Source organism: Geotrypetes seraphini, chromosome 3, assembly GCF_902459505.1.
Source record: "Geotrypetes seraphini chromosome 3, aGeoSer1.1, whole genome shotgun sequence".
In the NCBI taxonomy this organism is placed as follows: domain Eukaryota; kingdom Metazoa; phylum Chordata; class Amphibia; order Gymnophiona; family Dermophiidae; genus Geotrypetes; species Geotrypetes seraphini.
Window position 1 is genome coordinate 283,380,554 of NC_047086.1, and position 26,948 is coordinate 283,407,501.

Here is a 26,948-nt window from a genome sequence, read left to right on the forward strand (position 1 = left end):
ACTACTGTGTGTAAAGAGGCCCATTTCATCACTTCATTTAAAATACCAAAAAATGAAAAAAGTAATTTTTAAATGCTACAATTCTTGGCAATCTAACATATCCAAGACTTATCCCCTCTTCTATTAAACTGCGCTAGCAGTTTGTAGCACAGAGGGCTGCGCTGAATGGCCCGCGCTGCTCCTGACGCTCATAGGAACTCTATGAGTGTCGGGAGGAGTGCGGGCCATTCAGCGTGGCTCACTGCGTTAAAAATTGCTAGCATAGTTTAATAGAAGAGGGGGATAGAGCGCTAAAACTTAGCATGCTCTAAAACCTAAATGATTAGAAGCTTGTAGGTATAAAATTGGCTATCATTTAGCGTGCACCAATTCCTTTAGGAACACTCCCCCTCCTTTACTAAGCTACGGTAGAGGTTTCTACTGCAGCCTGGAGTGCTCCAACACTGCTCTGACATTCACAGAATTCCTATGAGCATTGGAGCAGCCTTGGAGCATTTAGCGCCCCAGGCCATGGCAGGAACCTCTACCGCGGCTTATTAAGAGGGCCTAAGCTTTTGTAAAAGACCCATTAATTTTCTCTGATAAAAAAAAAAATTGTTAGCATTCCCCATGGGGCCATTTTAAAATTTTAGCAAAGTTTTCTATCTAGTAATGGCAGCTGCCTTTTACTGTACTGTGGGTTAATAATAGCCCTTTAATTACTAGACTTAGGGTTATGAGATTCCAGTGCTATGTAAATGGCCAAATATTAGAGAATGTGACCCTGGCATGTTTTCTCATGCTGTAAAAAGATCTTCAAGCTGGTTTAGGACATAGTTGGCTCTATCCTGTCTGAAGTTCATTCTGCAAATTTTAGATATGCAAAAAAAAAAAAAAAATTTAAAGTAGAAGTCTTAATCAAGCAGTGGTATGTACTGAACTAGGTCTCCAAAAGCTATTTTAAAACATCACTTTCAAACATGAGAAGTCTTTGCTTTATTTAATTCTGTCGTAAAAAAATGTATAAAGCCAAAGCTCAGAGAACTCTGGATGTATCACTATTTATTCTTACTTACATTTTTTTCTCAGAAAAGCTGGAATATATGATTCTGTTCCAAACATCCATTTAGATGGGAGCAGAAGACGTAAAATGTTCCTAATTTAAAAATACAGACTTTATAGCAGTGGTTAGAGCTTGAGGGACAGTAGGCCACATAAGAAGACATATACCACCCCTTTTACTAAGCTGCGGTAGAGATTTCTACCGCAACCCAGAGAGCTAAATGCTCCAACACTGTTGCAATACTCAGAGAATTCCTATAAGCATCAGAGTGTTTAGCGCCCCGGGTCATGGTAAAAACCTCTTTCGTGAATTAGCTCTTGATAATTTTTGCTGCGAGGTGGAGGGAGTAAAATTCATTCAGTCTCTCCACTCGGTTTTGGGCAGGTTTCATATTGGTCTATTTGAGGACCTTTACCTGCTCCATATGCTAAAAGATTAACAAGTTCCTGATCCCTAAACAAAACAGAGCTCTGTCAGGCAGTGAATAATTTCCTTTGAACACAAGTTGAACTTCTATTTTCTGGACTTTCTTTTTGAGCAGTGAAAAGAAATCTGAATGATAATAGGGTTCATAAAAGAGGGGAGTATTTTGAAATAGTGTTTTTTTCACTTCATTATTTTGCACACAGAGGAGACATTATGATGTACGGGGCAAACTCATTTAGGTTCCAACTTCTAAATAGAATACAAGTCGTCTGCTGGGTGTTGATCTAGTGCAGTTCCCCAGTACTGAGGTCTTCCTCTTTTTCCTTAATATATTTTTCCCCCCCAAAAAAACTTTTTGCAATACTTCCCCTTTAGTAAGAGGGCCATAATTAGTAGGAAAAAAGGATGCCACTCTGCCAGGATGTTAGTTAGTCCTCACATGGAGTACTGTATCACGTTCTGGAGGTCTTACTTTGGTAAGCATATGCCATAGATCAGGGGTGCCCAAAACGTCGATTGCAAAGGCAACGCCGGTAGCTCGCAGAGCCAATGTTCTCCCTAGCATTCCCCCGGTCACTGTCTCACCTTTAAAGTAGTGGAATTATGGCAGCCTGCAGAGCCAATGTAGCAGATTGCCGTCAGCCTCCGTAGCATGTTCCCTCTGCCGCTGTCCCGCCCCCAACGTCAGAGGAGGTGCGGGACCACGGCAGAGGGAACGTGCTACAGAAGCTGATGGCAGCATGCTACGTTCGCTCTGCAGGCTGCCGTAATGAACTTTCAACTGTGGTAGGCCCAGAGGGAAGAACGGAGGTGAGGGATCCAGTCTAAGGGAAGCAGCAGAGATAAAGTCCCACACGTCAGGGTAAAATTGGGCCCGTTGCGAGGGAGATTGCCTTAGAGACGCTGGATCAGGGAGGAGGGGGGAGAGAAGAGACAAAAGAACCTTGAGGAGAGGCAGGAAAGCAGCCTTGAACAAAAAGGGAGTGGGAAGACATGGCAGATAAGGCAGATCCTGGACTACTAGAGGGCTTAGAGAGGTTGAAACACTCTGAACCGAGGAAAGAGAGATGCCAGGCCCTGGGGAGGGGGAAGACAAAGAGAGTGAGAGACACAAAGACCTGGACCAAAGGTGGGAGGATTCAAAATGTTAGCAGAAGGAAGATAGAGAGGGAGAAACCTGAAACAAAGGGGAGGCAGAAGAGAGGGGGCAGATGTTGGACTATGGGACAGAAGGGGAGAGACCCTGAGGAAGAACAAAGAGTTGCAAGATCAGAACAGAGGAGAGAGACATGTTGCCAATAGGGGTGGAGGAGAGAGAAAGAAAAGCTGGAAGGACAGAGAGAGATGTTGGTTGGGGAATGGAGCGAGGTCTGGAGGACAGAAGAGGTGCACTCGATATATATATAAATAAATATGGGGGTCTTTTACTAAGGCGCGCTAGCTGATTTAACATGCACTAAATGCTAACGCGTCCATAGAATACAATGGGCGCACGCTAAATCGGCTAGCGCACCACAGTATAAGAGGGGGTGTATGTTTAGTATTTTTATTGTTGGTAGATCATTTTGACTTGGTCATTTTAAAAGTAGCTCGCAAGCCAAAAAAATGTGGGCACCCCTGCCGTAGATACAACTGAGGCAGTCAACAGAAGGGCCAGCAAAATAATACAGGGCCTGCATCTCAAGCGCTATGAAATAAAACTTACAGATGCAAACATGGACATTACACAGCAGTGGTTCTCAGCTTTTCTTTTGCTGTGACATACCTGACAATGTTCATGAACATACTAGATGAATTTTTAAAAAAAAAGTCTCAAATGTCATTTCATTGATGTTAAAATTGATGGAAGGAAAATTTAAAACATTTATAAGCTGTTACTGAAATTAGTTATTAAATTGTTTTTAATCACTTTCTGAACTGATGTCTTGCATGCAGTTTTATCAATATGGATTTGAATAGTAGGCAAATTCACTGTCAACATCAAGAAACTTAACATTTTTAGACTAGATTAGAGCATATACAAAGCAGAGAGCTACAATATACATTTCTGGTGTTACATCAGTAATAGCAATACAAAATCCCTCCATTGCCAGATTCATCTAATATAATAAAATGGTAGGACGCGCATGCGCACTAAAAAAAACGTGTTCCCTGATCCGTCGCGTTTTTTTTAGTGCGCATGCGCGGGTTTACGTCACCAAACTCGGCAACTTGGACAACAATCGCGCTTATGCTCAAGCCGCCGCCACGAATCCTCTCTCGAACCGCACCAGGATCGAGAGAGGAGCTGCGGCGGGGGCTTGAGCATAAGCGCCATTGTTGTCCCCCTACCTAGCTGCGAGGCTGCGACGGCCTTCCTCACGGTTTCACGGTGCTTGGTCCGCCAAACAATTCCTGCCGTTGACCAAATTTGCCCCACCGTTCCTTCCCTTCCTCCATCAGGTACAGTTCAGCTCCGCCTATGTTAAAAGCAGCTGCTTTGAAATTGGAGCCCTGCCGCCACCGTAACAAGTTCCCTCTGCCGCGGTCCCATATGTCAGAGAAGGGGCGGGACCAAGGCAGAGGGGAAAGTGCTACGGCAGTGGCAGGGCTCCGATTTCGACGCGGCTGCTTTTAACATTGGTGGAGCTGCACTGCACCTGATGGAGGGAGGGAAGGAAAGGTGCGCTGTTGAGCCCCTCTGCACGGGCCCAAACCAAAAAAGGAACCAGGACTCTTCCCAACCCGGCGCCGCCAGACCCGACAAAACGGCCCTACACTCACAGACCCGCGAGCAGGGTTGCCATGGAAACCTAACCGGAATTACATGCAGTCGCGCAAGGGTCAGTGAGAGGGGATCAAGGGTCAGTGAGAGGGGATCAGGAGCTAAAGAGAGATTGAAAAAAACAAACAAACAACAGTGCACAAGTAGAGAGAGACACACAGACAGTCACAGAAGGACAGGGGGCTAAAGACACAGATTGAAAAAATAACAAAACACAGAGGACAAGGAGAGAGAGAGACACAGACACTCACAGAAGGACAGGGGGCTAAAGAGACAGATTGAAAAAATAACAAAACACAGAGGACAAGGAGAGAGAGACACAGGAAAAAAAATGACAAACAGACATACAGCAGCCAAGGAGACAGACATACTTACATACAGCGTCCAAGTAGACAGACAGAGAGCAAAAAAATACAAACAGCCAAGGAGACAAACAGAAAAAAATAAAAAATTACAATGCCCAAGGATAAATTCAGGAAAAAAAACCTTCCAGACATACAGTGGCCAAGGAGTTAGACTGAAAAAAAGGCATACAGACATACAGCAGCCAATGAGACAGACAGATTGACAGCGACCAAGTAGACAATCAGCAAAAAAACACAAACAAACACACAAAGCAAAAAATTAGAAACATACAGCGGCCAAGGAGACAGGCATGCAACAAATAGGAAAAATAAAAAAAACTTTTAATAAATCAACCATACATGAAGAAGGAATAAAAAAAAAAAAAAAAGGGAAAAGACACCTACAGGGAAACACAGGATCAAGAGCATACAGAGAAAACAGAAGTTTGCAGGAATCAGGAACATATAGAGAAAGGAGAGCAGAGACCCCTGCAAGAAGAGAAAAATAGCAAAGAGACTGGGGATGAGTAAGAGAGCAGAGATGCTTGCAGGGAGAAAAAGCTAAGCAGTAATGTTACAGCTTGAGAGTGCAGACTGAGGAAGAAAGCAGAGACAGCGCTACACAGGGAAATGGAGGGAGGAAAGAGACAGAAAGAAAAATACAGACAGACATAAATTCTAGCACCCGTTAATGTAACGGGCTTAACGACTAGTAAAACTATAAAATGCTAGTCAGAAACTATGCAGCAAACAGAACATAAGGACAAGAAACCTACAACATTTCTACTTGGGGCTGGAAGTAGCAGTTAATCATTGGGAGTAATGGCTAAGCAGAAATAAAGACCCGACTCTCTGCTAGAGAATGACCCAGGGACAAATTTTTCCCCATCCCCACGGGAACTCAATTTCCCCATCCCCATAAGTTTTGTCCCTGTCCCATTCTGTAAGCTCTGCCTTAACTGCACAAACCTTGAACACTTACGACTTTAAAGTGTTTGATGCTTGTGCAGATGAGATTGGAGCTTGCAAAAATGGGGCAGGGGCAGCAGACACACGAAAAGAACTTGCGGGGATGAGACGAGAAAATGAGTTCCCTTGGGGACGGGGGAAAAATTAACCCCGTTTCATTCTCTATTCCCTGCTGTCTGCATTCCCTGCTGTACGCATAAGGTGAGGAGCGGCATAACTGCTGCCTCAGCACCCTGAAGTTGTGGGATTGATCCCAACACTGCTTCTTGTGACCTTGGGTAAGTCACTTAATCCTAAAGTGCCCCAGGTAGAAATAAGTACCTGTATATACAGTATGTACGGTAAACCACTTAAAAATGTGTAACCACAAAAAGGTGGTATACAAGTCCCACCCCCCTTTACCTTCAATGTAGCTAACCATCTATTTTTTCTGAATGACTTTGCCCTATCCAGCTTCTCTCTGTTGCAACTGCACTTGACCCCCTCAGCTGCCTATTGAGGTGTTTCTTTGTATGGTACAGACATTAAGAGCATCGTATCTGCCATATTGTGAACTGCTCAGCATGTAGTAATGATGCGGGATATAAATGCCCACAACTTCATAGTATTTAGATTATTTTGATACCTTCTTATATAATTTTGCAAAAATTATTTTCAAGCTTTTGTTACTTATGCTATTTGTAACCTGCCTAGAACTCTGCTCTGCAAGGATTTCATGGGATATAATTTATTACACCTTTGGTTTTGGACGTTTGTTCTAGATGTGGGGGAGGTTATTAATATTTTTACATAGGCACCCTCTCTACAAGTCAGATCGCACTTGCCTGCCCTTTTCTTGTTCTACAAGTTGTTCCAAGCATCCCTTCTCAAGCCGGAAATTCCACTTCCCGATTCAGCACGGTGAAACCCTTTACACTGAAAGATACATGCTTTGAACCGATTCTCACTAACACACTGAAAACAAGCCTAAGGCACTAGTGGGAGAGTGTGGCACAGTGGTTAATGCTACATCCTCAGCACCCTGAGGTTGTGGGTTCAAACCCCCGTTGCTCCTTGTGACCCTGGGCAAGTCACTTAATCCCCTCATTGCCCCAGGTACATTAAATAGATTGTGAGCCGCTGGGACAGAGAGGGAAAACTGCTTGAGTACCTGAATAAAATGCATGTAAACAGTTTTGAGCTCTCCTGGGAGAACGGTATAAAAAATAAAATAAAGAAGTTTTATAATAACTTCAGAGCACTCCAGTTAGGGTAGAAATTTAGTTATTGGACCCTACAAGCCTCTTTCCCAACCCCCCCCCCCAAAAAAAAAAAAGACACGACTGTTTAACATTATTATTACTATTTGCAAAGAAGACGACGAATTAAAAAGGAAGCAAAGTCAACTCCTATCCAAAATACAGTCAGCAGTATGCTCGAAAGCTCCTCTCCCGCCCCATCCCTTCTTCCACCTGTTGACAAAAAACGGACTCGGCACCCGCCATCAGTACCCCTTCCCATCAAACTTGATCAGCTATTGGGAAAAAAAGGATTCCCGTGTGCAGAATATCTTATTCATTTACTCTTATTTTCTGTAGCTAATAAATGTTTAAGGGTCCTTATAAGCCAGAGCTAACAGATGTCACACACACACAGAGATACACTGTACGTACGTCTGTTTAGACGCTTCCCCTCTTAAAGAGACAGCTGCCAGCGGCGGCTCTTACCTCGTCGCCGAAGTGCACCACCTTCTGGCCGGTGACGACGGCGCGCGGGCCAGGCGGCTCCCGGTGCAGGGCGTAGCGGGCCTGGACCTGCGGGTCGATGAGGCACCGGTCGACGGCTTCGTCCTGCTCCCGGGGCGCCATCCGCTCCCAGTCGGGCCCGTAGCGCTGGCGGACCCGCTCCTTGTCCTGCATGATCTTCCTGGCCATGGAGTTCAGCGACGAGAAGTAGGTGAAGCGCTTGCGCTCGCGCTCGTCCAACGGCCGGTTGCCCGCCAGGGCCGCCGTGCGCGCCGCTGCGATCGCCGCAGCCATGGAGGCCATGTGGCTCTCCCTCCCCACCTCAGCACCGAGCCCCAGCTGGCACTGAGAGGCTGAGCTGGCAGCTCCGGCAAAGAAAGAGAAAAGCCGCCCGCCTCCCTCCGCTGCCAACCCACCCAAAGCTCCTCCCTCCTTTCCTGTTCCCTCATCTTTCCCCAAACTTTATCTGCTCCTCCGCTCCATAGCATTCGGTCTCTACTGCTGGTCACAGCTCCCCTCTCTGGTATAAAGTAGTGTGGTGGCCTGAAAGTTTATTAAATACAAATAAACGGCAGCTGTGGAGAGTGTGTGGTGCAGTGGTTAAAACTACTGCCTCAGTACCCTGGGATTATGGGTTCAAACCCACGCTGATCCTTGTGACCCTGGGCAAATCCCTCCATTGCCCCAGGTACATTAGATAGATTGTGAGTCCACTGGGACTGACAGGGAAAATGCTTGAGTATCTGAATAAACTCGTGCAAACGGTTCTGAGCTCCCCAGGGGAGAATGGTATAGATTAGGAAATTGAATGAATGAATAAATAAATAAAAATAACGTTTAAAAAAATTTTGAATTTAACCTATGTTTAAATTTCTTTAGGAAGCTTAAAACCTACTCTTACTGTCCTGAAGAAGGAGGCTATAACTTCCAAAAGTTAAATCAGAAATGATTCAGTTAATCAACATATAGGGCCTGTTTTAGAAGGTGCAACCAGGGCAGTTGCCTTGAGCCCCTAAGCCTGCTCACATCTGCGTTGTGAACACTAGGGTCCCAGTATGTTTATTAAACATCAGACTATAAAGGTATTAACCCTATTTTCGTTTGCTGCTTGTTGGGGTTTTTTTTTTAATTATCCTCTATTTGGGTCACCTTTTTCACTAAGTAAATATAAATCATCCTGTTACTGTTAAGCCTATGATTTGCCCACCACTAAATCTACTCCCTTAGAACATCACCCTTCATAAAAGTGTTTAAAAGGGTCTGGAACCCACACTGAGGGGCTGATACTCAAATCCTAAGATTGGCTTTAAGACAATTAGCATCAGATTGAGCATATAAATGTGCACAGAATGATCAGAGGGCTCTACAGCAGGAAACAACATAAGCACCAAAGATGGCTGCCAATTGTATTTAAATATCCTCAAATAGATGTTAGAGAGGTAATCTCTCCTAGTGCACAGAGCATAGTACAGAAACAAATGCTGCCTTTACTGCCAGCTTGGGGATGGTGTTGAAGGTTTTGAAGAGAGGATTTCTTCAGAATTTCTCTCTTTAAACTGCCGGTTTTGCCTTCTTTTACAAGTGGAAGGAAACCCATGCAGCCTACAAATACTGATAGTGAGAAATAAATGTTTATGAGTTGGAGCAAAACAGAAAGTCTCAACCTGCCTGTCTGACATTGCCACCTGGATGTCTCACCGCCATCTAAAACTGAATATGGCTAAAACGGAGCTGCTCATCTTCCTGCCTAAACCCATCTCTCCACTTTCCCTATTCTCTGTCTCTGTGGACAACATTCTTATTCTCCCTGTCTTGTCTGCTCGCAATCTCGGGGTCATCTTTGACTCCTTTCTCTCCTTCTTCATCCAGATACAACATAACGCTAAAACCTGCTGCGTCTTCTTCTATAATATTACCAAAATCTGACTCCTCCTCTCTGAGTACACCACCAAAACTCTTATCCATGCCCTCATCACCTTGCGTTTAGAATACTGCAACTCGCTACTCTCAGGTCTTCTGCTTAGCTATATTTCTCCCCTTCAATCTATTCAAAATTCAGCTGCATGACTCATTCCGTGAGAGCTGCTATATACCCCTCTCCTAAAGGCACTTCATTGGCTCCCCATACATTTCCGAATACAATTCAAACTCCTCTTATTGACCTACAAATGCATTCACTTGGCAGCCCCTCATTCTCTCTCTTCACTTATTTCCTCCTATGTCCCCCCCCCCCCCCCCCCCCCCCGTGAGCTCCACTCAGCCAGTAGGTCCCTCCTATCTGTTCTCTTCGACACTGCCAACTCCAGACTCCGTCCCTTCTGTCTTGCTGCACCATATGCCTGGAACAAACTGCCCAAATCCCTACAGCAGGCTCTGTCTCTGGCCATGTTCAAGTCCACATTAAAAGCCCAATTCTTCAAGACTGCTTTCAGTTCCTGACTCCTCTCATCTTGGGTTCTGCATCCCCAACCCTATAAGTCATGTCTGTTTGTCCAAGTTACACTATAAGCTCTTCTGAGCAGGAACTATCTATTAAATGTCAAGATGTACAGTGCTGCATACGCTTTTCAGTGCTATAGAAGTGATAAATAATAGTAGAAGATTTTTTAAGAGAGGATTTCTCACTTTAAACTGCCAGTTTTGTCTTCTTTTAGAAGCGGAAGGAAACCCATACAGCCTATAGATGTTAACAGTGAGAAACAAATGTGCATGAGTCCAAGCAAAACAGAAAGTGGAAGCACACATTGGCACCTGTTTTTCTGCACTTAAATATGAATTATTCAAGTGAAAACAATTTTTTGAAACTCTTATATTTAAAGGCACCTGCTTTCTAGTTCATCAATCCACCATATCGTTCACGACACAACATGTAAAATCATATTTTCAGTTGTGGCTCCAACTTTATGGAATGCCCTTTCTACTAATCTGAGAGAGGAAGATTGTCCATTCAAATTCAAATCAAACCTTAAGACATTTCTGTTCAAAGACGCTTATGAGATATAAGCTGATATGTCCCTCTCACGCATAAGTATCTACATTTTCATTATCCTATCTACCCTTGTGTTATCCTCTTTTTTTTAATTGTAATTTTATTATCATCCCTCTTACTTATCAAGTTTTTTTTCTCATGTTGTCTTTTGTGGTCTCTGTTTTTAATACCCTTATTTTATATTTTTAAACTGAATTGTAAACCGCTTTGACTTTGAGATAGGAGGTATATCAAATAGAAATAATCTTGAAACTTGAACGATGCCAATGTGTGGTTGCACTTTCAGTTTTGTCTGGGCATGCACACAAGAGCTGCACTTAACGCAAAACTCTTGTGTGCATTTGCTAGGCATGTTCCTCCCCTTGCTCTCAGTTTCACAGCACACATAATTTGAATACTATTTCTGTTGAGCATTAGAAAGCTGTACTATTCTTGTGCAATGATTTCTGTGCTGTTTGGCTTTAACATTAAACCTTTCAGTATCAGGGTCTGAGGCCAGGATTCTTAAAAACCTGCATTAAAAAGTGACGGTCTCCTAAAGCAGCCATTTTGATACTGAATCTAAAAAATTGCGCATGCAAACGAGGTCGGCAGACAGCAGTGAAGATTCGCTAAATTTGCATGTGCCCATTGCTGGTGATAGCGATGGGTACATGCGCCGAAAAAAAACTGCAAAAAAACCCCAAAACACAACAACAGCGGGAAAGATGCCCCCACTCTCCCGCTGCCCTAAAATCCAGCTGTGCCCCCCCCCCACTGCTGCAAGGGCTTGTCACGGCGGAGATTTTAGGACAGCAGGAGGGAGTGGACATCACTGGAGAGCTCATTTAAGTGTTGAAGAGCACATTTGCATGTCAGTGTCTGAGACTGCTAGAAACCTCGCTAAAGACGGAGATAATCGCTTGTGATAATCTGCCGCTAAAGTGCATACAGGATAAACTACCGGAAAACAGTTTAGTGATGGCATTAAACTTTTGAGAATCTTGCCCTGAGTATTTCTGTAGGAGGAAGGGATAAAAGGCTGAGAGTAAGTACAAGGTACATAACTCAATTATGTATTTTTGTTGGCTCAGTAATGTTTAAAATCTGGTTTAGTTTAGATAAATTCAGAGGCTTACTGAAGATAAACCAAATTTATTTTTGTCTCCTTTGCAGAAACATAGCTGGCAAGAAATGTCAGCATGAGTATGTATGTTTAAATAACATTCAACAATGAATTCTGGAAAGCTCTATTCCTTTGTTCCTTAGATGTACTGTATGTCTCTCTGAACAATTTTCACACATATAAAAATGGGTTTTACTATTTAAAACTTGTTTAGCTGGGAAAAGGAAAGGGAATGTAAGTTCACAGGTACTTTTCCAAGAACAAATTTTAACTAGGTAAGTTATAACATTTTCTCTTTATGTTATCACTCTGCTAAATTTCCACTTTATGTATTTTCAAAGATAATTATCAGCAATCAGAATCTACGTTAGATAGGTATTACTTAATACGGTATTGCAGATTCCTGAACAATTACAGTCTTAAAAGTAAAATTTTAAAAATGACTCCTCTTTTCAATTTGAACAGGTAATTTCTATTATCCACCCCATGTAGTTTTGCATAAGAACATAAGAATTGCCGCTGCTGAGTCAGACCAGTGGTGCATCGTGTCTAGCAGTCCGCTCCAGCAGCGGCCCTTAGGTAAAGGACCAGAGCCCTAACTGAATCTAGCCTTACCTGCTTACGTTCTGGTCTAGCAGGAACTTGTCTAACTTTGTCTTGAATCCCTGGAGAGGGTTTTCCCCTATGACAGCCTCCAGAAGAGCATTCCAGTTTTCTACCACTCTCTGGGTGAAAAAGAACTTCCTTACGTTTGTATGGAATTTATCCCCTTTTAACTTTAGAGAGTGCCCTCTCGTTCTCCCTACCTTGGAGAGGGTGAACAACCTGTCTTTTTCTACTAAGTCTGTTCCCTTCATTATCTTGAACGTTTCAATCATATCCCCTCTCAGTCTCCTCTTTTCAAGGGACAAGAGGCCCAGTTTCTCTAATCTCTCGCTGTACGACAACTCCTCCAGCCCCTTAACCATTTTAGTCGCTCTTCTCTGGACCCTTTCGAGTAGTACCATGTCCTTCTTAAGTACAGCGACCAGTGCTGGACTTAGTATTCCAGGTGGGGGTCGCACCATGGCCCCATACAGCGGCATGATAACCTTCACTGATCTGTTCGTGATCCCCTTCTTAATCATTCCAAGCATTCTGTTTGCCCTTTTCGCCGCCGCCGCTACACATTGCGCAGACGGCTTCATCGATTTGTCGACCAGAACTCCCAGAAATGTCCAGTGGGGGCAAAATACCACTCTGAACATTTAACTGAATGGGATGAAACTTGGCTTTGGGGAAAAACTGGGGAAAAGACACCAATTTAAAAAAATGGGCAAAATGAAAGTGAGAGTTCCAGAGAAATAAGATCCCCCCCCCCAAGGTCCCAATACATTTCTATAGGAGAAACAATTCCAGTTTCTGCAGCACAGAAACTTACATACAGTTAACCTGTTCTAAACTGTATTTTCTGTACTTAGCTAAGAGCTGGGGTACAGTTTTAGCTCACGTGCAATCTTAGCCACCAGGTAAGGTGATACTTGTTCACTCTGACTCAGTGCAATATCTGTGGGAGAAGCAATTCAAGCTTCGGCAACATAGAAACTTACCTACACAGTGAAATAGTAGTTAGGAAAGGTTTCCTTTCACACTAACCCCCCCTCCTTGAAATTACCCTCACCATCCAAAACTACCCCATCATCCCCCAAAGTGCTTCCACCACCAAGTGTTACCTTATCACCTAGCGATTAGAGCAGTGGACTGAGAACCAGGGTGGAGTGGAGGCAGTGGCGTACCCAGGGTATGTGACACCCGGGGCCAATCATTTTTAACACCTGCCCCCTCCCCCCCATTGGTATGCCACCAAGTGGAGACGTGGCCTAGTTGTTAGGGCTGAAGCCCTAACACCCTGAGGTTATAGATTCAAACCCAGTGCTGCTTCTTATGACCCTGGACAAGTCACTTGACACACTATTGCCACATTAGTCAGATTGTGAGTCCACCGGGTTAGATCAGGAGAAATACTTGAGAATCTGAATGTAAACCACCTAGGCTAAAAGTGGTATATAAATACTAAATAAAATAAAAATATCCCACAGCCACTTCTTGTGATAATTGACAAGTATTTTAATTCTCCATTGCCTCAGGTACAAATTTAGACTGTAAGCTCTTTTGGAATAGGGAAATACTACTGTGCCTGACCTTAACTTGCTTTGAACTAGTAATGAAAAGATGAGAGCTAAATCCAAACTGCCCCATCCCTAAAATACTATCCACAAACTGCCTCTCCCCACCTTAAATTAATATTATCCACTAATAACTGGCATCCCCCCCAAGACTCCTACCCCACACGCCACAGATACACAAGAAAAATAAATAATTTACTTTCAAGAGGTATTGCATTTTTTGTCATTTTGGTGTATATTTAATTTTCTTTATTTTTAATTCTATTGTGAAAACTGATTAAGAACACAAGAATAGCTATATTGGGTCAGACCAATGGTACATCTAACCCAGTATACTTTTTACAACAGTAACCAATCTAGGTCACAAGTACCTGGCAAAACCCCAAATAGTTGCAACGTTCCATTCTACCAATCCCAGGGTAAGCAGTGGCTTACCTTATGTCTATTTCAACAGCAAACTATGGACATTTTCTCTAGAACGTGGCCAAACCTTTTTAAACCCACACATGCTAACCGCTGTTACCACATCCTCTGTCAACAAGTTCCAGAGTTTAACTATTATTTGAGTGAAAAAATATTCCTTCCTATTTGTTTTAAAAGTATTTCCATGTAATTTCATTGAGAGTCCCCTGGTCATTGAGAGTCCCCTTTTTCAAAGAGTAAAAAATCGATTCACTTTAACCTGTTCTACACCACTCAGGATTTTTAGACCTCAATCACATTCCTCCTCAGCTGTCTCATTTCCAAGTTGGAAGAGCTCTAACCTCATTAGCCTTTCTTCATATGAGAGGAGCTCCATCCCCTTTATTATTCCCCTTTGAACTTTTTCTAATTCTGCTATATCTTTTGGTTGGTATATGTACTGTTAAGGAATTATCTATTGTTATGGGCAGGGCAAGATTAAGGTATTGGCAAACTTGGGGTCCAAAATTTAAAGGCACCCTATAAGACAACAGTGTATCGCATGAGACACCAGCGATGGCTGACTGTTTACAGGACATGCCTCTCGCAGTGAGAGGCACGTCCTGTAAGGCTGTCAGCCAGCACCACTCCTCCATCAATAACAGCATCTTTATGGAGAGCCTCCTATCATAGCTCTGCATTACCTAATGCTGACACCAGAGGGAAAAAGCTACAAGCCACGAAGGGAGGTTTGGGGGGTCTGGGGGAAGGATTAGAGGCAAGACCAGAAAAGGAAAGAGCTGGACTAAGAAATGGAAATGGGTTACTGGAGGGGGAATGGGAAAGGTGGATTGAAAAGGCAGAAAAGAGAGAGAAAGCTAGATATAGCTGGACAGGAAGAGGGAGGGAGAGAGGTGGAGATGGATGGATTAGAAGGGGGAGAGAAAAAGGCAGAGATAGTTTACTGGAAGGGCAGAGGAGAGAGAAAGGGGAGATAACTGGAGTGGATGAGGGAGACAGAAGTGGAATGGCTGGACTGAAAGGGCAGAAGAGAGAAATGAAGATTATAATTTTTATGGTGAAAAAGTGCAATAGGAAGGCCTCACCCCACATGACTCTACCCAGGACTTCCAGATTTGCAAGACAAAAATCTAGTAACCTTAGGGAAAGAGGTTCACCAATATGCCTCAGTGCATTTCTACAGGTAGAGTAATATCAATAGCTTCTGAGGCAGTGCTGGAACTGTATTTTCTTCTCTTGACTGTACAATTGTGGGAGCTGGAAACTCCATCCACTACTCAGCAACATAAAGGGGGAATGAAATAGAAACACACTTTTGAAACACTATGCAATAAGGGGCATGTTGGTATTTTTCTTTCTCAAGAAACATACTGCAAACAAATACAGATTATAACTTGTTAGGGAAATTATGGGGAACTGCAGAGAGCCAGGGTTTATCGGTCCAAGAATAAAGTTTTGGTGTAGGATCTGGTTGCTTGCTATAAGGATGGTAGATTTCCAAAAGTATCTACGAGTATCTCATACTGTGTTGACTGTTTTTTAAATAATTGTATTTCTGAATGTACAATCAGTTAAGAACAATGCCCCTCACCTCCTCACCGCTGCTGCTGCTTTCCCACATGTGCCTGACGCTGACAGCACAAGTTCTCCTCACTTCCAGCATCTGCTTTGCCCTGCCCCCTTCGCTCTCTCCTTTCTCCCCACTTCCTTCATCTGCCCTACCCCTTTCTCCCCACTTCCATCATCTGCCCGACTACTCTGAATGTCTAAATTGAACGAAACGCTATGCTAAATGGAATGTCTTATTTGTATCATCACTGTCTTGTATGTAACCTGTCTTATTTGTTTCATCGCTGTAAATGTACAGTCTCTTCCCCTGTAAACCGCTCTGAACTGCCATGGTACTGCAGTATACAAAAATAAAATTATTATTATTATTTATTATTATTCTCTGTCTCTCCCGCTCCTCCCCCAGCCCATCTCCCTCCCTTTCCCTCATCTTCAAATGGCGATGCCCCCCCAGCATCAATCGGCAATGTGCCCCACCCTCATCAACGGAAAGTAAAATCAGCAACATGGGTAACATCTTCAGCGCCTGGGAGTTCTGGCAGCAATTGGCCCTACAATCAAAATCAACAATCCACAGGTTTAGCAAAAATGCCACAACTCGACAAGCCATAGGTTATCCCACTAGAACTGCCAGACCTGTTGAAACAATATACCCAAGCTGCAATTAGGACCCAACCTCCAGACCTGATCCAGTGGTCTACAACGTATTTCACAGCCCTGCAAAATGGTGACCCATTACCAATAAAAGAACTACCAGAAAGAATAAGTTTGTCAGACTGGGCAGTACTCACACCAGAACTCTTGAAGTTCCTCCATACAAAACTTACAGGCAGACTAACCATCTAAACAAGTGAACTGTTGGACCTATGGAAGGTGCAGAACCTGCCAACTGACCTCTTTGAGAGCATTATCATTGTGGGGGGCTTAGCTGATGAGATTGAGTGGCTGAAATTCTTTGTCCTAGTCTGCAGCTCTCTTGGAGTAACCATCGCTAAGACACTTAAGATTGCATGTGAAATCTTGTTCACTGAGCATGAGAGTGGAGCACCACGCATTCCTTTCAGCACCTTCCAGAAAAATCGGCAATGTGCCACCCCCCCTCGACGGAAAGTAACATTGGCAATGGCAACCATAATTTTGCAAGTGGTACTGCTCAGCCAAAGCTTCCCTCTAACATGAACTGCCCAGGCGGAAACAGGAAGCTGCGTCAGAGGGGAAGCTTTGGGCTGAGCACCACTTGCAAAATTACAGTTGTCGTTGCCTATCTTACCCACATTGCTTGCTGACTTACGTTCCGTCGATTGGGGGGGGGGACGCGTTGCCAATTGATGCTGGGAGGGGAGGGGGCCATCGCCATTTGAAAAAAAAATTTGAGTGGTCCATTTGCTCTTCAAGCGGGCCCTCCTGACCATTTCAGGCCCTAGGCACATGCCTACTGGGCTTACCCTTTAATCTGGCCTTGCTACAATAGATGAATTCCTAAAGCGCATACAACGAGAACCCACCTCATCGGGGAGTCACCCGCTGGAGATGTCAGCAGAGAGTGATGCTCTGGCGGAAGTCCTTGGGCTCAATGCTATGCTGAGCCCCAAAGTTAGAGCTCCACCTCCACAGCCACAGGGAGCTAGCTATCCCGGAAGCCAGTACATCGGAGGGCTTGTTAATGAATTCCTCTCAGGACTTATTAAGCCCCAGGAAAGAACCTGCGAAGGGAACATCGTTGAAATCAGAGGAACAAGGCCAACAAGAGGTAAATCTAGTGACTGAGCAATTTAGAACTATGCCTGCTGAGCAATTTAGAACTATGCCTGGAGATTCTTTTTCAGTTATCAAACCCCCAGAGTTTACTTTGGACGCTTTGTGGGACTTGGTTGCAAATCTTGGAAATTTCTAAATCCACAATAAAAGATTTAGATAAAAAATTAAACAGAAAGAGATAAATTGTTTAAAACAGGACTTGACTTACTCTAAAACTGAGATTCAAGAAATGGATAAAGATATTATAACAGTTAAAAGCAAGAATTATTGATTAAAGATAATATTAATTTGAGGAGGAAATTGGAAGTTTAAAAAAAAATAGTAATCGTGTTGTTAATCTACATTTGTTGAATCTTCCTAAAGTTTCTTCTCCAACACCTAGAGATATGGTGAAGCAGTATTTTGTAGAAATTTTGAATATACCCGAAGAATCAATACCACCGCTTACATTGGTTTATTACTTACAAATAAAAGATCAAGATCAACAAGAAATGCCATTAGATGTAACTACAATGTTAGAGACTTTTGATAAAGTAATGGCTAGACCTGCAACTCTTCTAATAACAGTAGCATTATCATATGATGAGAACTGGATTATGAAACTATTTTTCAAATATAGATATAAAAAATTTTTGGGATTAAAGATAAAAAATATTTCCTGACGGGTCTAGAGAAACCCAGAAACAGAGGCACCAATTCCTGACTTTGAGACCTGGACTAAACTCAATTGGAGGTGTCTTTTTTCTTAGATATCCCTGTAAGTGCGTACTGAGATATCATTTTTTGAAATATGGGTTTTTTGATCTGTCCCAGTTAACTAGTTTTTTTTATTTTTAAGACACCTTGAAAGAGAAGGAATAACAACTAAAGAATAGATTGGACTCTCAAGCCCAGCAACAGATATGTTATCTTCTTTTTTAGTTTAATATTAATCTTCCTCTTTAATCACTCATAATCTTGGATTCAATTGAGGTCTTCAGATTGATTAAGTAATTTTTTTTTCCTCTTTATCAATGTAATGTAAAATAATTTGTATTTTCCTTTTTAATCAAACGTTTCTGTACAAGACGTTTAAATGCTTGGAACTTTTTTTTTTAACTCTATAAATAAATAATTGAAAAAAAAAAAAGATATAATAAAGGTTAATGAACTCAGACCATCTGTATTTGATGTGCACTGGGCAATGTGTATAAAAGCGTGTGGTGTAATTTTTTTTTGACGCACTGAATTTTGTTATTTTTCAATTTTAACATTGCAATTTTGAAAATACTGTTTCTAGTTCAAAAGGAAAGTCATTCTTGAATCACTGGGTTTAAGTACCTTCACGTGCACGGTGTGTGTAGAGAGCCTCATTTGCATTTTTACGCCGTGCCTCCCTTCTCCCTGAGCCGTCCTGTACTCAGTTATTCTCTCTACACATGAGGTTGTAGAAGCTTCTCTGTTTTGCTCAGGTTTATTTGTTTTCTTTTGCGGATTTTTGTCATCCATTCATGTTTTTGCAGGCAACAGAATGGGGAAGGGACTAGAGTACCCTCATAGACAATGTAATCACATTAATCACAATTTTATTAATTGGCATTAAAGATTTAGCACATTAATCACATTAACGTGCTAAATCTGTAGTCCTATTATGTTTATTAAAAACTATACAACGTCCTAAAAGGATCCAAGCGGTTTACAATGTAAAATTCGCATTCATCAGGAAAAGAACTCCATTTAAAAATAGAAAAGGAAAGATTAAGAACAAAAGTTTTTTAAAAAAAAAATTTCTCTTCATAAAATATTATAACAAACACCTCCATAATAACAATTCTAACGGTAAAACAATAAAATCTCAACGAACCATATTAATACATACCAAAATTAATCATTACATAAACACAGATCACAGTCCCAAGCTCTATTCTAAGTTGAGAAAGCCAATTGAAAAAACTGTGCTTTTAAATGTCTTTTAAAATTTATATACGATTCTTCTTTTCTCAAGTCTATGGACAAGTTATTCCATAACTGTGGGACTAAATAAAAGAATGCACAATCTCTAGTTGACATAAGATGTGCCTTCGAAATGTGAGGAACAATTAACCTATTATCATAATAGATCATAATAGACTCCTTGGGGTCTATTAGTTAGAAAGATATGAAGGCTGTAACTGAAATAATGCTCTATGTGCCAACATTAGGATCTTAAATTTGATCCTCAATTCCATTGGTAACCAATGGAATTTTAAATACAAAAGTGTCACGTGATCACAAATATATGCCCGACCTAATCTAATTGCAGTATTCTGCACTGTATGCAAGCGCTTCAGCTGTCCTGACCCAATGCTTGCATATACTAAATTACCATAATCTAACTAATCTATTACAAATATAAACTTTGTTTGTCAGAAAATATATTTGATCAACAGTCCAACTTGATTTTTATTTTTTTTAAATTAAGTACCCCCTCCCCACTTTCAGGATTCAGTTTGTCTCTTTACTAATGACAATATTATATTTTACTTAACTCCTCTTTTATGAAACTGCAATAGCAGTTTCTAGTGTGGAGAGCCACGCTGAATGACCTGCGCTGCTCCCGACACTTATAGGAACTCAATGAGCATCGGGAGCAGCACAGCTCCCCACACTAGAAACGGATGTTCAGCTACCAAATGGGGGGGATTAGTATTAGAGGGAAGTAGCCTTGAAAGGGACTTGGGCGTACTGGTGGACACAACAATGAAGTCAACGGCACAATGCACAGCAGCCTCAAAGAAGGCAAACAGAATGTTGGGTATTATCAAGAAGGGTATTACAACCAGAACGAAAGAAAGTCATCCTGCCGTTGTATCGGGCAATGGTGCACCCGCACCTGGAGTACTGTGTCCAGTATTGGTCACCGTATCTTAAGAAAGATATGGCAATACTTGAGAGGGTTCAGAGGAGAGCGACACGAATGATTAAAGGCATGGAAAACCTTTCATACACTGAAAGATTGGAGAAACTGGGGCTCTTCTCCCTGGAAAAGTGGAGACTTAGAGGGGACATGATAGAAACCTACAAGATCATGAAGGGCATAGAGAGAGTAGAGAGGGACAGATTCTTCAAACTTTCAGAACATAAAAGAACAAGAGGGCATTCGGAAAAGCTGAAAGGGGACAGATTCAAAACGAATGCTAGGAAGTTTTTCTTTACCCAGCGTGTTGTGGACATCTGGAATGCACTTCCAGAGGGCGTAATAGGGCAGAGTACGGTGCAGGGGTTCAAGAAAGGATTGGACAATTTCCTACTGGAAAAAGGGATAGAGGGGTATAGATAGAGGGCTACTGCACAGGTCCTAGACCTGTTGGGCCACCGCGTGGGCGGACTGCTGGGCACGATGGACCTCTGGTCTGACACAGTGGAGGCATTTCTTATGTTCTTATGTTATGTTCTTATGCTATTGCAGTTTCATAAAAGGAGGCTTTTGTATAATTTCTATAGTGTCTCTCATCTCCCCAAGATGTGGGCTTGTAGATGATGATGTGCGATTGTACTTGGTTTCTTTTTCTTTTTGCTTATCTATTTCTTATGTTACTTATATTGTAACTCATTAAAAATTTAATTAAAAAAATGTTCTTACCCCTTCCCTGGCTCCCACTTAAATCCCAGATCCAGTGGGTTCTTATTTAGGTCCTGGTGTCCAAAACAGAGTTGTGAAGTTTAATTTTGACTCCAACAGTCTCTCTTTCACCCCACAGCAGTTCAATTCTTTATATCAGCAGAATTCTGTTTGAATGGTTAACCCAGCCATTCCCAACCCAGTCCCTGGGCCATACTCAGTCCCATTGGGTTTTCAGGATCTCCACAATGAATATGTTTGAGATCATTTGTATGCACTACCGCAATTGCATGCAGATCTAATCATGAATATTCATTGTGGAGATCCTGAAAACCCAATGGGACTAGGTGTGCCCCTGAGTTGGGAATAGCTGAGTAAACCAGATGGTGTGATTGAACTCTATCCTAGTGTTTCTCAATTGGGTCCTGGAATGCCCCCCTTGCCAGTTAGGTTTTCAGGATATCCACAATGAATATGCATGAAATAAATTTCCATATATAGAGGTAGAGTATGCAAATCAAGTTTATGCATATTCATTGTGGATATCCTGAAAACCTGATTGGCAAGGGGGTACTCTAGGACCGAGTTCAGAAACACTCCTCTATCCTATCATTTTTGGCATTCTTTTCTTTTTTTGTGTGTGTGATTACACTATTAAACCGCTGTGACCAACAAATTAGAAATAGCAGTATATCAAGTATTCAAATAAATAGATATAGCCATCAGTTTAAGATCCAACTGCAGGCCGAATAAGGCATCACATTTGAAACTGGTTCCCAAATCTTCTGTTAAGTTTTCCATCACAATGGATTAGTCTAGTCTGCCTTATATCATTCCAAAATCACGGTGGGATATACTGGATTTAACCACAGTGTAGCTTTGGGTGGTGTAGCCTGTCTCCATTATAGCAAAATAGTTTTATGTACCAACAAAGATATAATGTAAGAGAGTATGTGGCATTTTTGGAGATTTCTGGTTAGCAACAGAGTAATATTCAAATGAGAAAATCTTTGTTAACAATGAAAACCGGATACCTAGAAAATGCACTAGTTTTGTTATCCCTACCAAAACTATTCATTGGTATACAAGACCAACACATGTTGTCCAGAGTAGCAAGGGCTGTTCCACATTTTTAACCAACTATCATTTGGTGAAATACCCATTAATAAAGCCCTCCTAGGGGGAATGTAAGCTCTGTATAAAAACTTATATTGCTGACTCCTGATAATGCACAGAAGCTAGCTTCACTAAGACCCTCTTTTACTAAGGTGCATTAATCGATTTAACACGCGCTAAATGCATGTTAGTCTATGGACGTGTTAGTGATTAGCGCACCTTTCTAAAAGAGGGGATAAGTGTTTCCATAGCAAACCCCGTAAAGCATCTTCAGAAAAACCACCACCTAAATCGCTAAGACCAAGCTTTTGTCCACAAAATCTTAAAACAGAAAGACATACACGGTATTCTCTCATTGTATAATAAGAATGTTAGGAAAAGAGGAAATGTAGTGGTTTATCTGCAAATATGCCAATTGATCCGTTTGAGATTTTTTATACTAATTCTGAAGCTGGGCAAAAGACCAAGTCTGATCAATATCACTGGCAATGCTTCACTGTGGTTATACCCTTCAAGGCCTTGCTTTGCTGGTCATATCCACTGGGAAATTTTATGGTCCTTTAAAAGGTAACATGCAGTGACATTTATTAATATGCTTTCATTTGCAGAGCTACTGTCAAACTCTCCTAAGCAGATCTATTAAACAGCTATTCTTATATACTGTGCTAATTACCTAGCAGGGGCATGTAGAACATGTTATACATTAAACAGCAGCTGAGGAATTATAACTCTTTTTAAATAATTGGCCCGTTAGTTTCATCTTGACACCTTTTTCTGCAGCATAGTCTGATAAGAACATAAGAGAACATAAGAAGTTGCCTCCACTGGGTCAGACCGAGGTCCATCTCGCCCAGCGGTCCGCTCCCGCGGCGGCCCATCAGGTCTGCGACCTGTGAAGTGGTTTCTGACCACTTTTATAACCTACCTCAAGTTCTATCTGTACCCCTCTATCCCTTTATCCTCCAGGAACCTATCCAAACCCTTCTTGAACCCCTGTACAGAGTTCTGGCCTATCACTTCCTCCGGAAGCGCGTTCCATGTGTCCACCACCCTCTGCGTAAAAAAGAATTTTCTAGCATTTGTTCTAAACCTGTCCCCTTTCAATTTCTCCGAGTGACCCCTAGTGCTTGTGGCTCCCCTCAGTTTGAAGAATCTGTCCTTATTTACTCTCTCTATGCCCTTAAGGATTTTGAAGGTTTCTATCATGTCCCCTCTAAGTCTCCTCTTCTCCAGGGAGAACAGCCCCAGCATTTTTAACCTGTCAGCGTATGAAAAATTTTCCATACCATTTATTAGTTTAGTCGCCCTCCTCTGCATTCCCTCGAGTATCGCCATGTCCTTCTTGAGGTACGGTGACCAGTATTGAACACAGTACTCCAGGTGCGGGCGCACCATTGCGCGATACAGCGGCATGATGACTTCCTTCGTCCTAGTTGTAATACCTTTTTTGATGATGCCCAGCATTCTGTTTGCTTTCTTTGAGGCTGTCGCACATTGCGCCGATGGTTTCAGTGATGTGTCGACCATCACCCCCAGGTCCCTTTCAAGGTTACTCACCCCTAGCAGTGTTCCCCCCATTTTGTAGCTGAACATCGGGTTCTTTTTCCCTACATGCATGACCTTGCATTTTGGGAAAAAGAACCCGATGTTCAGCTACAAAATGGGGGGAACACTGCTAGGGGTGAGTAACCTTGAAAGGGACCTGGGGGTGATGGTCGACACATCACTGAAACCATCGGCGCAATGTGCGACAGCCTCAAAGAAAGCAAACAGAATGCTGGGCATCATCAAAAAAGGTATTACAACTAGGACGAAGGAAGTCATCATGCCTGCCTAACATTCCCTAGCAGCTTGTTGCTTGCTCTGATGCTGACCTCCATACCCCCAGTCTCTGCAACAGAAGCAGAAGCTGTCCAAATGCTCCCCTGTTCTCTTGCCTTGTCATCTCATCTTGCAAGACCGGACTCCTTACTTCCAGGTTACTAATGTAGCCCCTTATTACTGTAGTAAAATCACCCAAGAGCTGGCACAATACACACTTTATAACAAATGCATACAAGTTTGAAACAGTGCTCAGAGGTTTCAATCTCAGATGATTTCTCCGCAAAATTGGATCAGTTCAAGAAACAAATGGAGGATTTTAAGCAACATGTCAGGAATATCAAATTGACCAAAATTACAGCGTGATGAGCAAGATTATGTAAAGAGGTTTGTTTACCCATGGATGGACCGATCATGAAGACGGCATTCAAATCCGAAGAAGGCATATGTACAGTCATCAGGGGAATCCAAGGATGGTGCGAGAAGCTCTGATGAGTCCGTTGGGTCTGTGGCCTCCAGCCAAGGATCGGTTGCTCCTAGGGTCCAAACCCGAAATTTTCCATTGGCCATGACCTCCAAGGGTGGTGGAGGAAGACAAACCAAAGGGACACAACAAGTACGACATCATCAGTAGATTCTACAAACATTTTCAACTTGTTAAGGTGAACTTTGAATTGCATAGAATTAACAGTATTAACTAAAAGATTGTCATTTGTACCGAGAAGCCGATATGATCCTTTTAGCATCAGAGTCGGCCTATACAAGTTTATTCGTAAATGTAATTTGACTTTATTTTTTTTTTAAATGAACCTGATTTGACTATATCAGATCAGCTATATAAGCCAAGAGAGAGGTGGATATACTGTAGCTGGATCCACTGAGACCTATGGACCCTCACATATTGGTATTTAAAAAACTGGTGGAAAATGAGATCACAAACATTGAATCTAGCACTTGCAGATTCCAGCATAACATGACAAGAAGTCAACATCTAGCCATGGACTTTAGCACAGGACAGTTCCATTGTCATCTGTCCTGCAGACAAGGGGGTGGTATTGCAATTTTGGGCTCAGACAAATATGAGGAGGAAGCTTATCACCAGTTGTCAGACACACAGTACTATATGGAATTATCAGGAGATCCTACTAGCCAAATAAGTAGGTGCATTCATACTATTTTGGTACAAGCATTGGAGGCTGTCATCACAGACAAGGAATTTTAAGTTTTTGAAACAGAATCATCCCTCTGTACCTGTTATTTATTTTGTACCTAAAATTCACAAAAGTTTAAGAGATCCTCCTGGATGACAGATTATGTCAGGCATTGGCTCTATTTTATTTATTTATGTATTTAAAGAATGATTATCCGCTTACCTCCTAAGCGGCTTACTAGTAATTTTGGAACCAGTTTCAAATTTCATTGATCGTCGTCTAAAGTCTGAGGTCCCACGAGCACGATCGTACATCAAAAATTCCACCTGTATGTTAAATATATTACAATCTTGAGTGGATGTTCCTCTGGGGGTTATTTTGGCAACATTGGACATTACAGCTTTGTATACCATTGAAGTTATTTGGGAACATCACAGTGGTTATTTGCTGGCAGAATTGATTTTTTGATATATAATCTGGGAAGTAGCGATCATCAAACGGTTTGGTTTGATATAATGGCTAAAGTGGAGAGCAGCCGCACGATACTTAAAGTCCTAGATTTCAAATGTATTGACTTTAATAAAATGGGAGAGTACCTGAAGAAAGAGCTGTTAGGATGGGAAGACATAAGAGAAGTGGAAAACCAGTGGTCTAAGCTGAAAGGAGCGATAAAAATGGCTACGGACCTTTATGTGAAGAAAATAAATAAAAACAAGAGAAAAAGGAAACTGACATGGTACTCCAAACTAGTGGCTGAGAAAATAAAGGCAAAAGAGTTCGTGAAATAAAAGAAAACCCAAGAAGAGGAGTGCAGAAAGGACTACCGGGTGAAACTGAAAGAAGCCAAGAGAGAGATACGTCTGGGGAAAGCGCAGGTGGAAGAACAAATGGCTAAAAATGTAAAAAAAGGTAGACAAAATTTTTTTCAGATATATTAGTGAAAGGAGGATGATGAAAAATGGAATTGCTAAACTAAAAGATGCTGGGAACTGATATGTGGAGAGTGATGAGGAAAAAGCAAACGTGCTAAACAAATACTTCTGTGTTCACGGAAAAAAATCCTGGAGAAGGACCGAGATTGTCTGATAAAGTAACATGAGAAAATGGAGTAGATTTTGCGGTTTTCACGGAGGAAAGTGTTTATGAGCAACTTGAAAAACTGAAGGTGGACAAAGCGATGGGACCGGACGAGATCCATCCCAGGATACTAAGGGAGCTCAGAGAGGTTCTGGCGAGTCCTATTAAAGACTTGTTCAACAAATCTCTGGAGATGGGAGTGGTTCCTGGGAATTGGAGGAGAGCGGATGTGATCCCTATTCACAAAAGTGGTCACAGGGATGAAGCGGGAAACTGCAGGCCGGTAAGCCTCACTTCGGTTGTTGGAAAAATAATGGAAGTGTTGCTGAAAGAAAGGATAGTGAACTTCCTAGAATCTAATGGGTTACAGGATCCGAGGCAAAATGGCTTTACTAAAGATAGAGAACTGGATGTAATTTACTTAGATTTCAGCAAAGCCTTTGATACAGTTCCTCATAGGAGGCTCTTGAACAAATTTGAAGGGCTGAAGTTAGGACCCAAAGTGGTGAACTGGGTTAGAAACTGGCTGTCGGGGTCACGTGATGAGGCTTAGCTGAGCGGAGGCTTCCAGCCCGAGCTCCGTTCCTTTCCAGCCCTTTAAGCTTTTATTGCAGTGCTTACCTCGTGGCTGGGTTTGTTTTTTTGGTCTCCAAGATACGCTGAGACCTCGCAGCATAAGGTGGTGGCGCGAATTCGCCTCGGGGATAGTGTCGGGTCCTGGGACATGCCCTCGAAAACTCCGCGGCCCGCCAAACTGCGACAGACCACGCTCCCCTCAACTATGGCGGCCGCCAGCGCTTCTCCTAAAACCACCGTCGCGCTGCAGGAGGAGACCATCAGGGAGCTGACTCGGCATCTGTCGGCCCTGATCGATGACAAATTTGCCCGATTCCAGGCGGCGGTTGACGAGATGAAGGACTGTGTC

At 42.4% G+C, this 26,948-nt stretch overlaps 1 protein-coding gene and 1 pseudogene across 1 annotated transcript in view; one reads left to right on the forward strand and one right to left on the reverse strand.

The window, feature by feature from the left end:
* C3H1orf198 (chromosome 3 C1orf198 homolog) overlaps positions 1-7,689 on the reverse strand; it is an 84,223-nt gene extending 76,534 nt beyond the window's left edge. The window contains exon 1 of the mRNA XM_033939487.1: positions 7,252-7,689. Coding sequence (XP_033795378.1) covers positions 7,252-7,572 — 321 coding nt within the window. The 5' untranslated portion in view covers positions 7,573-7,689. The remainder of the gene's footprint in view (positions 1-7,251) is intronic.
* Positions 7,690-16,108: 8,419 nt separating this feature from the next.
* Positions 16,109-17,287, forward strand: LOC117357275 (annotated as a pseudogene).
* Positions 17,288-26,948: the final 9,661 nt, after the last annotated feature.